The sequence below is a fragment of the Gallinula chloropus genome (assembly GCF_964237585.1).
Source record: "Gallinula chloropus genome assembly, chromosome: 1".
NCBI lineage: Eukaryota > Metazoa > Chordata > Aves > Gruiformes > Rallidae > Gallinula > Gallinula chloropus.
The window spans coordinates 52712958-52727460 of NC_140085.1; the positions used below are offsets into that span (position 1 = coordinate 52712958).

The window sequence follows — 14503 nt, forward strand, 5'->3', positions numbered from 1 at the left end:
TACTTTATTTCAGTGATACATAGTCATTTCTCATTTTGAATCACTTTGATTTGTCATTAAATGAAATGTAGCTTTAATTTGGCAAATGCAAAGAAACCATAGAAAATTGTTCAATGATGTTCATTTGAAAATAATAGCATTTTGTTCAGATTTACAGATGCTTTTATGCACCATGCTGTTATAAAATATACTTTTCTGCAAATATGCCCTTGCATAAAAATTCAGCTGGATATTCTTTGTTTAGAGTGAGCAAATTTCAGTTTGCCGTGCAGCAGCAGTGATTTGGACTGGTTGGTCTCTGCCTCTATATCTGTGGCTGAAATTTTGGCCAATCCCCACATTTTGAGAAAAAAAAGACCATAACCAATTTAATTTTGATGTCTCTCTGAAAACTTAATCAGAATACTTTTAAACTACCACACTAGACTATTGGCAGAAGATCCCAAATACTTCATATATTATCTAAAAATGCTTGCAAAAAATTCAATATTGGATATTGGATAGGTAGATGTAACTGTTTCACAATTGCACAGTAGACCTGTATTTTGCTATTTACCTCATAGTATGTGGATACAGTTATACATCTAATTCCTTTGTGTAAGTATTTCGATTGGATATGTGCCTACAGTAACTGTAGGCACAAATTACCATAATTGGCCATTTTATGTGCAATTATCTGATTTTCATACTTAATTGTGGTAATTGTACACAAAATTAGACTGCAATTGCCTGCTCATCTATGCAGTTCTGTCCATGAAATACTGAAAATCTAAAAATAAATTCTAATAAACTGTGCTTGTGGTTGTTGGGTGTGCCACTCTACATTGAACTATTGCTTCCCCAGTCCTGTATAAAGGATACGCTGGAAGCCACAACTGCACAAAAAGCCTGTCACAGGTATTTGACAGATCACTGCAGCCATGTAGTGTTGTGATAGTACATATTTTAACCTGAATTTGTGGTCTGTGTAATAGAGAAAGACCACGTGGTGGTCTGAATAATGCACAATAACGGTTCAAACACTTATTAATCACCAAACCACATCTGCCAGTGGAAACTTCTGACTTTCCACCTGGCTCTTCCTACTCTCCAGCTTCTGTCTGGCAGTTTAAGAGGAAACACGTTCCAGTCTTTCAGACCTTGTGTGGTGTTGCTGACACCTGAAGAGCTGATCTTCCACATTAACTTCTCTGAATGTATTGATCGGTCTGTTTTGTCTCCCAGGTTTATCCGAGTTGTTTTGAATTACACAATAAGATGAAAATGACAGCAGCTGGTAAAACCACAAACCCAAGGTTTAAGTTCTTGATCTTAGAATTAGAAACACTGTTACTAAAAAGAAAAATAATAAATTGCTACCTTTGTAGATATTACTGTGCAACATGGATTTTCTTACCCTAGCTAGCTTTCGAGTAAGAGGTCAGAGCCTCATTTCTCTGATTCTCTCACCATTTCTGCATTTCAAAAGACAAATATTTTTTCTCTTTTCAGTTCTCTGTCCCCAGAACTTTCTTCAGTTCTTTCCTTGAGAAATACATCCTGTGGATTCAGACTTATCTCTTTTCCTTTCTTTAAATCTGTATTTCTACCCTTTTTTGTATGTTTTCTGAATTTACTGGTTTTTGTTCCCATATATGACACAATAACTTATTGACATTTTAATTTTACAGCACTTTCAAAACTGTCACAAAACTTTATAAATCATATATCAGAAGAAGTATTCAATGTACATACTTTTAAAATTCAGTGTCTATTCTATTTTAAGGCTTCATAGAGACTACATAATCGACAGCATATAGAATTCAGAAAGCTCTATAAATTATTTCCTTCCTCTCTGCCTCAAGTTATTTGTCTGTATACAGGCAGAATTTGAAGAAAACAATTAAAGAAGAAACTGCTTATTCTCAATGTGCATTTATTGTTAAGATTATTAAATAGCATTCAGGGGAAAATTTGAGGGTCATTGCTTTATAAAGCAAAACTTATTCAATCCACAGAATACAAATACTCATGTGCCTTAAACTGCACATGTATGTCTCCCTGAACTCTTGAGAAGACTAGCTCCTTATAGGATATGCTAAGTCTTTCTAAAATCTGCAGTTGTCTTTCTAAAATCTACAGTTGTGATTTTGTCTTCTTCTAAGCTTTGACTGTTGTCTTGATAGTAACTTTTCTTGATAGTGACTTTTATAATGATATATAAAACTATCGTTGTTCCTGACACAGTTTTTCTCTGTAATTTCACTATTCTAATAACAAACTGCTGTGATTTAAAATCAGTTATTCTGAGAAGAGAGACAACTTTCAGACTATTTATAAGAGAAGGGCTCAGATATGATTTCAGGAAGTATGGTTTGCAGGAGCAGTTGAATCAAAAAGGATTACACATTTTGTTTACATATTCCAGAATGCCTATTTATGTTATTAAAAATAGATTGAGAACTATGTGTGGACACATAAGGACCTGATTTACTTGAGTGCCACAAAGCTGAAGTATTAATGTATCATTAGCAAAGTTTTAGGGCATTCATTCTGAAGCATTTAACATGGATTACCATGCATTGTGTTGCAAACCCTGCCTGTGTGGTCACCTCATGGAGGCCATTTATAGAAGCTGAGCAGTTCTATCATGTGATTAAACATGAATGTCTGAAGCTTTTGTTTTGTTTTAACAGAACAATGAAAATGAAACAGCACTGCACTGCGCAGCTCAATACGGTCATTCAGAAGTAGTTGCTGTTCTGTTAGAAGAGCTGACAGACCCTACAATAAGGAACAACAAACTAGAAACACCTCTGGATCTGGCAGCACTTTATGGACGTCTGCGTGTTGTAAAAATGATCATCAAAGCATATCCAAACCTGATGAACTGCAATACAAGAAAACACACTCCTTTGCATCTTGCTGCACGAAATGGGCACAAAGCTGTTGTACAGGTGCTTCTGGAGGCTGGAATGGATGTCAGCTGCCAAGTTAGTGTGTGATTTCTTTCTTCCCTTCTTCCTTTTCTCCTTTTCTCCCATTCTTTCCTTATGTACACTTGCATTTACTTTGTTAGAAATGCTGCAAGGTGACATGTAATGCAGATTTATTTTCTACAATCCAAATGATGTGTTCAAAGGGATAACTCAAAAAGTATGTGTCTTCAAAGATGAGTGTATGTTTTAATGTTTTCTTGAAACATGTAGATACACAAATCATATCAATCGTTCATATAGGTTGATATATATATATATATTTTACTTTGGCTTTAATGATACTAAATGACCTCCTAAAGCTACAGCCCTTAATGACCATAGTAATCTGAAACAATGTTTGACTGAGAAGTCATTTTGCCAGGGTCATCCCATTCTAAACCCAAAGTTACTAAGTAATAATTACTTAGATTTTGTTTTTGTAAACGTAGCAATGTACTCTTGCAGCTGCCGACACTAACCTGATAGCTGTTTAGTGCCTCTGGTTCTATGCACACTAAATTATAATGATGGAAAAAGGGTAACTTTAAATAAGAGACATAGATGGAACATATACAAGGTACATTACAGTAAATTCTATGTCTGCTGCTTTTTAGGGGAAATTGTCCAAGCATTTTAACTACAGAGAACCTAATTCTGTTATTGAGTGAAGTCTTGCCTCAGTCTTATGATTTCTCTTGATTTGATTAACAGCACTGATTTGAGTTTAATGTGTATTTTATCTTCAGATTTAAAGTAGCATTCTTGCTACTAATGCTAATATGCTTCGAATTAAGGTAACAACAACTTTATATCTATTATTATATCTATTTTCACATAAATCAAACAAACATAATTGCATCTTTCTAGAGTCCCATCTAGGCATTTAAGAAAACTTGTGAACTTTGCCATAAACTTTGACTTTTATAACCATTTTAAGCTTTAGTTATATTTAATCAAAAAAATTTGCATACATAATTTTCTTTTATATATAAAGACTGCACCTGGATTCCATGCACTTTTCTTATTTGTGGATTCTTCCATCAAGGACATGTTTTTCAACTTTTGATGAGAAGAATTGAAATGAGAAAGAAGAGATAGATTAAAAATAAACCAGCAACAAAGCAAAACAGAAAATAGTAACATATTTCAAGATTAAAAAGGCTTATTCTCAAATGCCTTCAAAATGAAAATGTGGTAAAATTGTCCTGCTACTATTTTTAGCTCTAGTATCTTTTGAGTTAGTGTTGTTACTTGCTTCAAACTATTTCAAACTGAAACACTTTCTTCCCCTGCAGTTTGCTTATTTGTGTATTTACCAACCATTATGCTTACAATTGAATTTGCTTTTGATTTTCTTTACTAGGAAGTGATACATTAGCAAAGATTAATACAAGCAGCTCTTTTGTTTCATCTGTCCTTTACTATTACTACATCTTCAGTAGTTTATACAAGTTTAATGCTATAGCAACATATAACAAACTCCTCAAATAGATGTTTCTGAATGTTAGATTCTCTTCTATCTCTAGAAAATGAATGAGGAAAAAGTCAGAAAGAAACTGATGCCTGAATTGATGCTTAAGAAATAGAATAATTGAAGAAAAATAGTCTCTGTCATGACAACTTACAAACTGATAGTTATATGAGGGTTGAATATTACACAATGCTTCTATGAACTATGTACTTAGTCTTATGTAATCTAGATAATTTTAGCATTACTGTGAATTCTCCTAAGCTATTTCTATCTATAGTTATACCAAAACATTTTTGCTGGTCTTTAAAAAATAGAGTGGCTGCAAATTTTGTACCATTTTTGAAATGAGAGGCTCTTCTAGTAATGGTGATCTGCTTGCCACCTACACTAAAAGTTTAGGATTTTTCCTTTTCTTAAATTCTAATTTTCTTAAAGCAACTTATATTCTATTTTATTATTTTTTTAAGTTAACCTTAGGCAGGCGGCTTTTTTGTTTTTAATTTTTTTGTACTGGGTAAGCTTGTTTCCTCTGTGTTTGTCCTACTTGCCATAAGGAAATATAATTTGTTTATTTCCTCACAGGTATACATATTCTCCATCAATATTTTCCTTTTCATTCATCATCTTAGCATATTGGCAAGTTGGCTCTGTACATATTGTTCAGTTACTACTTCTAAAACCCCTGAAAAATTCTTTGTTGATGATTACTGGCAGCTTATTAAACTGAGCAGATCATACAATACCAGCCTGTTATTTAAAACTGAACTCAGCTATTTTAATATTAATTAAATTGCTCTGAATCACTGATTGGGAAAGAACAATGTATGAAGTATAATCCCATGAGGTAAATAAAATTGTACACATTCATACAAGTTAAATAATTTCCGCTTATCAGCAGTAAAGAACTGTTAAAATGCTGAGAGACAATTATAGAAGTAGCCAATCTGCTGCCACTCTGTAATTGTAAATATTTATTTGTTTAAATGGGACATGTTATCTGTCTTTCCTGTACTCCCTGAGCACCTTTAATCATAGCAAATATTTGGACTAATACTAGACAGAATTTAATTTTTGATTGAATTAATCACACATTTTATTAACTTCCCAGATCTATCCAATACCCTTCAATTTGAAATTATTTAGAAGTGGGCAACAGAAAACTCCCTCATCTCTTTATGCTTTGAAGTTTTCATTTAAATTGAAACATATGAAATGTACGCAGGTTTTGGGTGAGTGATAGATTTTTGGGCCCTCAGTAACATAAGGTACTGCACAGCACAGTGTGTTGTAATGTATGTGGTAATTTTATAATTGTAAATGCCTTAAAAATTTAGCCCCTTCTTGATCCAACTTTCATGTAACCCTGCTTGCTTTCCCTACTTGTTCCAGTAATGATGGCAATTTCTATTGCTTATCATTGTAGTTCTGCAGAGTTATGCCCCTTCCTTTTGCTGTCACTATGTATAGAGGATATTCTGTGAATCTATTTGCAAAGCAACCATTCCATCCTTCAGATTATGTCTGAAATCCAGAACAGTCCTATGAATGACTAAACAAGTGACCTAATTACAAGCTCTTGCACACTTACATGGTTAAAAATTTCCTCTAATTAATTAAACCCTTGATGCTCTTACGTGAGCCTGCAAATTGTATACCTAGCTGATTTGTGTATCCTGGTGTACTGTCGACGTCCTTCTATCCTTGCTTGCTGTGTGTGTTTCCAGCTGTGACATTACCTGCATTTTGCTGTAAACTACTTGGGGCAGCGTCTGTTTTATCGTGTGCTTGGCACAATGTGTGCTACAGTTCTCTACGTTTGATATACAGAACACTTACACCAGGGAATCAATAAACAATCCACTGCTGCAAACTCGAGCAGACTTTAGCTCACCATGTTTATGAAAAAACACCAGCATTTTTTTGCATTAAAAATCACCGTGGAAGAATTTCCAAATAGAATGGTAGTGTTCACTTTGCCAGGAAAATACAATGCAAGGCAATGAAAGCTTCAGGAAGTAAAGTGGTATTGCCTATAATTTAAGTTTGCTTGTTGTAGTATAGACAGCAAGAGCACGTTAGCACATAGGTACACTATTATAAGTGAAAACAAAATCTACCTAAAAACTCTAGCATATCTTAAATAATATATAGAAAATATTTGCAACAACATGTTTTAATCCTTCCAGCTTGTATAGCATGGTCTATTTCTCCAGGAAAAAAAACCCCAACATTATTTCTATCTTCAAGTAGTAGTCCATATGCACATTTACAAAGAGATATATATCTTCTCAGCCAATCCTCCAAGGTTCTCTTGGCCCTGTTCATCCTGAGGCTCAGCATTTTCCCTATGTTAAAATGGAGTTTGGGAGCTGAACTCTCTGGTAACAAGGACATTTCTGCCTTCTGGACAGTTTTTGGGTCGAGGGAATCTGATTCACTCGTTAGTTATTCACTATTAGCATGAAATCCTGCCTAGGGCTTTTAAGATTTACGTCAGCATTCATCTTCATGACATCTCATGCAGGATTACACATCTGCATCTTGCAAATGTGCTTTCAATCTTCATATTCTCAGACTGATTTTCTTTTAGTTTCATGGTTATGTTTCCCCTCTTGCTTAGAAAATCACCGACACAGTGGATAGACCAGTCCACTCTTTTTACAGTGTGCCTTTCAAATTCCTCTTTCAAACAGACTATTTGTAATATATACATCATTTCTGGGATATGGCATTTACTAGCATTGTCTGCTAGCTTGGAGTTGTAAAGCAAAGTCTTCCCCAGAATTCAGGGCAGCGCAGAATGCCTGTAAAGCATTTCAAGATCATGTTCAGATATGACAGGAGATATCACGGTAGAATAGACCAAGAAGCGAGGAAATACAAAATGAAAAAAACCCTGGCATTTGCTTTGGATTCTCCACACTCCCTTCCCACCCCCCAACCACTATACCTTATGTATATACATTGCTTAAGATTCTCTACTCCCTTTATGCGGAGCAGAGTTTTGGTTCATTGTTGCAGAACTGTCTTCTGGATCCCAAGTTGCCCCCAGATAGATTTGTTTGTCTTAGATATCTACAGAAAATTTCCTCTTTTCATGTTAGTTTTCATTCCATATTTATGGGATGTAAGCTTTCATCAACGAAAATATTTCTTGCCTTTCCTCCAGTGAGGAATATTGATTAATAGAAAGTACTGCTGCCAGCTGCGACATCATACCAGGATCTTTTCCACTCCTTAAACAGGAGATTCAGGATAGGTACTCTTCCTTGTCTTCAAAGCTGTTGATTCAGCATGCTGGAATAGTAATCTTTCTCAGTGTCAGATCACATCACAGCAATGGACTCTAGATAGCTGATGTCACTAAAGGATGTCCATTTTTTCCATTAAAAAAGGTTCCTTATTCATATTAATACAGAATGTTCTCTACAATTTTAATCCAGGTGCAGCTGTTTCCCATCTCTGTAGGTTATCCTCAGTAGAACTAAAATTTAGTGTTCAGGCCTCTTATAACATTTGAACCTCTGAGGATTACATTATTGGTATATATATCACTAATTAGTACCCCTGGCAGAATCACAGAATGGTTGAGATTGGAAAGGAACACTGAAGGTCATCTGGTCCAATCCCCCTGTTCAGAGTCACCTAGAACTGGTTGTCTTGTGACTGTGTCCAGATTGCTTTTGAATACCTCCAAAGATGGAGACTCTTCATCCTTCCTTGGTAACCTGTATCAGGGCTGTCACCTGGAGAGGAAAAAGTGTTTCATTATGTTTAATCAGAACCCCCTGTGTTTCAGTTTTTACCTCTTCTGTCGCTGGACACCACTGAGCCTGACTTCTTCTTTACACCCTCCCTTCAGGTATTTGTGCACATTGATGAGATCCCCTGTGAACCTTTTCTTGTCTAAGCTAAATAGTCCCAGCTCTTTCAGGCTTTCCTAATAGAAGAGATGCCTCCTGTCTCTTGATCATCTTGGTGACTCTCTCCAGCAGCTCTGTATCTATCTTGTACAAGGGAGCCCAGAACTGGACAGAGTATTCTGGATGTGGCCTCACCTGTGGTAATTAGAAGGGAAGGCCATCTCTCTCAACCTGCTGGTAGCACTCCTCCTAGTACAGCCTTTTTGCTGCAAGAACACATTGCTGGCACATGTTCAAATATCACAGAATATGTTCAACTGTAGTGAATCTAATTTACTATGAAAAAAACAGCAGATGAGATTCAGTGAGATCTGGTAGTGCTTTGGCTCGAGCTAATGCTATTGTATGGAAAGGCACGCTGTTCAGCAAGAGTCAGCAGAATAAAATACTAAGTGGCTTGTTAAGAGAGGTGGTTTGTTTTTCAGCACTGTACATTTTGTTTGAGCAAAAGACCATTTACAGAGATTTTTTTTTGTCACAGAAATATGCAAAAACAGGTTCACTGACACCTGAGGTAGATTTTAAATGATCTAAACCTAGATGTCTAATGCTGTTGGAAGTGCCTTCGGGTATCCAAGATATCTGTATGGGGCAGATATGATGCAGATCAAATGTGAGTATCAACTGGAACATCAGCTGGAGGCCTGGTGGGATATCCCAGGGCATCTTTCACAGTGCAACTGAAATGACCTGCTAGAATGTGATCCAGTTTCAGATTACAACACCTAAGTGTAGATTTCCACATGTAAACTGGTTGATTTTGCTGAACAGTTATGTTCCACTGATGGCATTGAAAAGATTTTCATTTCTTATAATAGGAATTTAGAAATTTTACACAAATGCAGGCTTGTTAATTGGGATTTTTATTACATCCCCAGTATATTTTTTTATATAGCTATTAATTTTTATAGTAGAACTGACTGCATTTATGTTGGTAGCTTGAATAATAATAAAAAAAATGATGGTAGTATTTGTTGTTGCCATTCGATGTTTTTCATGTGTAGATAAAATAGAGGGGCAAAATACTTTTTTCCTAAATGTATTCTTTTCAAAAGGATTTGTTGGGTTTTTAATTTGCATTTTAAATGTCACAATATTTGTTTTTTCTAGACAGAAAAAGGGAGCGCATTGCATGAAGCAGCCCTGTTTGGAAAGGTGGAGGTAGTACGCATTTTGCTTGAAACAGGTAAATCTAATTTATAGGAGACACTGAACAAATATCCTTAATATTCCTAATCTGGTGTATGCCTCCTCAAATTTTGGTTATACAAATTACTGTTCTCTCTCACAGCCTTTGCAAATCTAATCACATGTACCTCTCCTTAAAACAGTGTTCTTTTAGAATAAGAAATTACTATACACTGAGAACAAAAGGAATGTTTTCACTTAGACTCAGAAATTCCATATATGACTCAGTGTATGCCACTGTGCTCTGAGAATAAATGTATTCTGAGAACAAAATGGCTACATAAAAATTTGTTATTCATTCTGAAAAACAGCCAAGAATATTCTTTGATCTAGAGGCCAGAAGACTCATGCTCACATTTACTTCCTTCACTTAAATCACTTAAATCTTCCTAACAAATGCACCACCCTGCTTGCTCCTTCATTTCCTGGGTAAACTTTGAGTGGCTGTGAAGAGAGAGGAGGGCACCGTATCTCAGTATTGCGTTTCTCCTGAAAGGACAGGAGAACAGGGATATACAGTTCCAACAAACCCATCTACTACATAATAAGACTTTCAGGATTGTTGCAGGTAAATGACTCATCTAAACAACAACTCATCTCAGATAAATGAGAAGACCAGTGAAAATTACAATATCTAGAAATTACTTGCCTGGAAGACATGAACTTCCATTACACTAGAGGGATCTCATCGATCTTTATTATCAGTGCTTGAGGGTTTATATATTACAAAAGAAGGTATGTCCTACTCACAGCTCCATATGTGAATCTCAGCTAGTGCATACCTGATCTGAGATCTGTTTTCAGAGATGCTTTCCTGTTTGAATCAGTAAGAAGGAGGCAGAAAGTGGTCTTCACTTGTCACAGAAATGGAGGGGCCTTTTGATATTAATTTACCTACAAGAGCAAGGACTGGAGAACATCACACAAACCTGGAAAGCCCTCAGACTACAGAGAAAGGATACCTCCTACAGATTAGTACACATTATAGCCCCTGCCAGACCACGGTTGTACAAGACAATAGAGTAGAATCTTCACTGTGAACTCCTTCAACCCCAAATGCTCTGCACATTTGCAGCACTTCCTTTTTTTTAAATCTAACAGTACTCTTTTCTCTAGTTCTGCTTCAAAAAAGACTCCAAAGATGTTATAAGTAGCTACTGCAAACGAGAGGTGTGAGTTGGTGTCTCTGGGCTCTGAAAATCAGAGCTGCCACTGTTAATGAGCCCAGCAATATTCTGGCTTTATTTTCAGTGAGAAAAAAAAATAATCCCTTTCTCACAAAACAAATTAGTGAACTCTCCATTGGGTTAGGAAATGACAAGTACTTCAGCCATTTCTGGTGAGCAGAGAAATCCTTCCATTCTTCCAGAATGTCCTCATAAATCCTGCTTCCTCTCATTTCCTCTATCCAGTGTCCTGAGAAGAGTCTCATTCTGTTGTTAGGACCTTTCATGCCTTTAATTTTTGTGAAAGTATACCTAAACTAAAAAACCCCAACAATTCAGTCTTCTACCATAAGGCAAACATTTCCAAAACAGCCCCTGCAAGACAAAGGTGGAGAGTCGTGCAGTATCACATAGAACAGCTTCTCTGCAATCTATCTAGGATAAGCCTCAAACTTATTTATGGTTACGTTCACAGTTTGAGCCAAACAATTAATTTATCTGCAGTCAGAACAGTCTGTGAGGAAATGTGCTGGCTATTCACACAGCTCTTACACTACATATGGGTATTTCAGTCTACTCAGAGCATGAATTCCCAACGTGTTGCCATGAAGTACAAAACTTTCAAGATTAATAACTTTTTCAGTATTGCTCCCAAAACACAGAATGGAACTAAGGACAAGAAAATCCTTGATGAATCAGAGCAGTTAGGAGAGAATTAGTATCTAGGAATTAAAAAAAAAAAACCCTCAAAACATTCAGAGGAGTTTTGGATTTTATAAAATATTATCTTCAGGATGGCTGTTTCTTAGGAACAGTCTGTTAAAATAATCCATCCCAAATTTGGATTAAGAATCTTACTTTATATCCCCGTGAGTTACAGAATCATAAAACCAATTCGTGTCAGCATGTGAATTTTAGGCTACTCAAACTTTAAACAGAAATGTACGCTGTACTTCAACTATAACTCAGCTGTTAATCTGCCATGGTTGTAAAACTGCTTGCATTCAATTTGCCAGATAACTGAGTCTGATATACCATATCTATTATCAGAATTACTTGGGGTTAAAAATTCCACCACAGTTCATTTTCTTTTTCAGGAATTGATACCAACATAAAGGACAGTTTGGGTAGAACGGTTTTAGATATTCTTAAAGAACATCCATCACAGCAGTCCCTCCAAATTGCAGCTCTGCTTCAAGGTAAGTTATATTTGGTTGTTAGAGACAAATAGAATAGTATGGAGGAATATTAAGATACATAGTAATTTCGACTCCTTAAATATTTAATTATACAAGAGTAGTTTTTGAATTAAAAAGACAAAATTATTTTTTCCTAGATACACAAAAGGAAGTGGTTGAATGTCTGAATTTCAGATTAACCCCCCCTTTTTTTTTTTCTGACAATCAACATTAGTGTGGTGTGTTACATAGTTACTCTTTGTACATGCTTCATTACAAAATAACATATTGTAATATTTCACTGCAGTTCCATTAACTTGTGATGGTAAATTACAATTGAACTGCTTGATTTGTTCATGAATAACAACTATGACTGAAAGATGATGACAGGTTTTCAAAACATTTTATTAAATTGTTCTCATTTTCCTTTAATTTGAAAAAAACACCCAACCCCAAAACAGGCAGTAACTCTCATCACTGTAGCAGAAATAATATAATTTTGTACATACATTTTTTCTCATTCCTCATATTTCAGGGTGTAAATCTGATGGAACTCCATTGTTTACTTCAATTTTTACTCTAGAAAATGGTCGTAAAGTGATGAAACATGAGCTAGTATATAACTCAGTGTTAAACATCTTTCCTTCTCCTCTATGAAATTAGTTCCATGTTATTTTTTTTTCCAATTTTTTTTCAGATTAGTCTTTCATTAACTGTGTTTGACAAAGGAGTTCCCTGCAGATATCATTGTTTCATCTCCATCAGCACTGGTTATTCCCATCTTTAAGCCATTTCAGTCAGTTCAGTGTTTGCTCTACACACAAACTAGCTCATGCTCCAGTCTCCAACATAACTGTATTTCATAGGAACTTTTTCTAGAGGAAATGAGATCATGTGGCCCCACTGTGTCCTTCAGGTTTTCTTTTCTGAATAACTTCCAGACTTGCCAGTCAACTTCAGTAAAGTTTTCCAGTGAGATGGTGGACCGTAGACACAAAGGTCCTAGAAATCTAAAGGAAAATTTGCAGGCTGTAGGAGAAGTATTCTCTTACGCAGCAGATTCATGTTATAGGTGAACTGAATTAACAGCTTGCCTTGAGGTTTCCCTGTCCCACTCCTTCCTATTTTCTTTTCCTCTTTCCCCCATTCCCTGCCCTCCTCCTCCCTTACTTCCTGCTACATAGCTCACCTCCATATTCCCAGTTTACAGGAGAGTGCAAAGTGATCTGATTCAGTTCATGAACCAATAATATAGAATATTTAATAGAACATAACAATAATAAGAATTAAGATTATAATTATATAAATATACATTTGTTTTATTGAAGTTGTCTCCTATGTGATTCAGATCTCAGAGTTAGCTCTGTTCCAGGTAACTGGCAGAAATGTTCATCAGTGAGTTCCTAATTTGACTCAGTATGGTGAAAGTTCAGCCGCGTGTCCTCACTGGGCTACCACTATGTGGAGGAAAAGAGGGTTAATATCTTAATGAAACTTCTTCAATGGCAAGAAAAGGGCCCATCAGTTCTTTCACTTTCTTAGAAATCCAAATCAATCATCCTTCAGATAGTAACCTAAGGTTCATTATAATATCTCATCACCACCTAAACTAATTCTCATTTTAGTATCTCTGAGCTGTTCCATTTTCTCCTTAATTTGGTAACCTAGCAGTCTCAACCTCACTGATGAACAAAGTTTCTTCCAAGTGCCCTTGCTTATGAAAAACAGAGCACTCAAACCTCTCAAGGGTTTGTCATGTTTCTGGATCAGTATCTGCCCTTAGCTTTTACTACAGAAACAGTAATACATCTTTTTTAATGCTTTTTGGTGCTTTGACATGCATTTTTTTTCACATAAGCCTTCAAAATATAAAGAAGATTGCTTAGTAGTTTCAGCTCATATTAGCATGACAGAACTGTCCTTGTAATGAGCAGCTGTTTATTTTTGCTCTCTCTGCCTTATAGTCAGAAGTGATGCTCAAGGATGAAAAATGTTTACAAAGATGTCATTCCGAGTCTTCTTAAAACCTGAGAAGGCCCCTAGGAAGTCCCTTGTGAAACCCACTGATATTCTTTTTCATCAGCAAAACGTTCACTAAAACTTTAATCATCAATGATAAAGTTTGAACTGTGAGCTGGAGTTGAAAAACAAAATCAGAAGTGGCAGGATTCAGTACTGGTACTGCTTATAATATGGTAGATCTACCTACATCTAAAAAGCGAGTTGAGTATAGTCTTCCTTGAAGTGTGGGCACTTATTCTGTTGTAGATGAAAAATCAGTGAAGCACTGGGATTTTGGGAAACCTGAATGTACTCTAATTGAGTTCAACTTCAGTGGATAATGAATTCCATGCAAAGAAAGGGCAATTGCTGAGAGAGAGTGGTTTTCAAATACATTCCTGCTAAAATTCCTGCCTTCAGATGATTGCTCAGAGAAGCTTAAGTGTCTCCTTCATGTAGACTTACAGCAAAAAGAAATTAACTTAATGGAAATTACTGGCCAGGTTTTGTAAGTTTCTTCCTAATATTTTTCTTTATGCAGACACAATGACATTGAATTGATTCACCTTGTTGCTAGGACAGAGGAAGATTTTATCACCCAGCACTCTCATTTTCACCA

At 35.8% G+C, this 14503-nt stretch overlaps 1 protein-coding gene across 6 annotated transcripts in view; it reads left to right on the forward strand.

Annotated features, from left to right (window-relative positions):
* ANKS1B (ankyrin repeat and sterile alpha motif domain containing 1B) overlaps positions 1–14503 on the forward strand; it is a gene marked incomplete at both ends in the record, with an annotated part of 442540 nt that overhangs the window by 64681 nt on the left and 363356 nt on the right. For all 6 annotated transcript variants that reach the window (XM_084267805.1, XM_084267813.1, XM_084267814.1 and 3 more), the window contains 3 exons: positions 2676–2972; positions 9462–9537; positions 11803–11904. In XM_084267805.1, coding sequence (XP_084123931.1) covers positions 2676–2972; positions 9462–9537; positions 11803–11904 — 475 coding nt within the window. The remainder of the gene's footprint in view (positions 1–2675; positions 2973–9461; positions 9538–11802; positions 11905–14503) is intronic.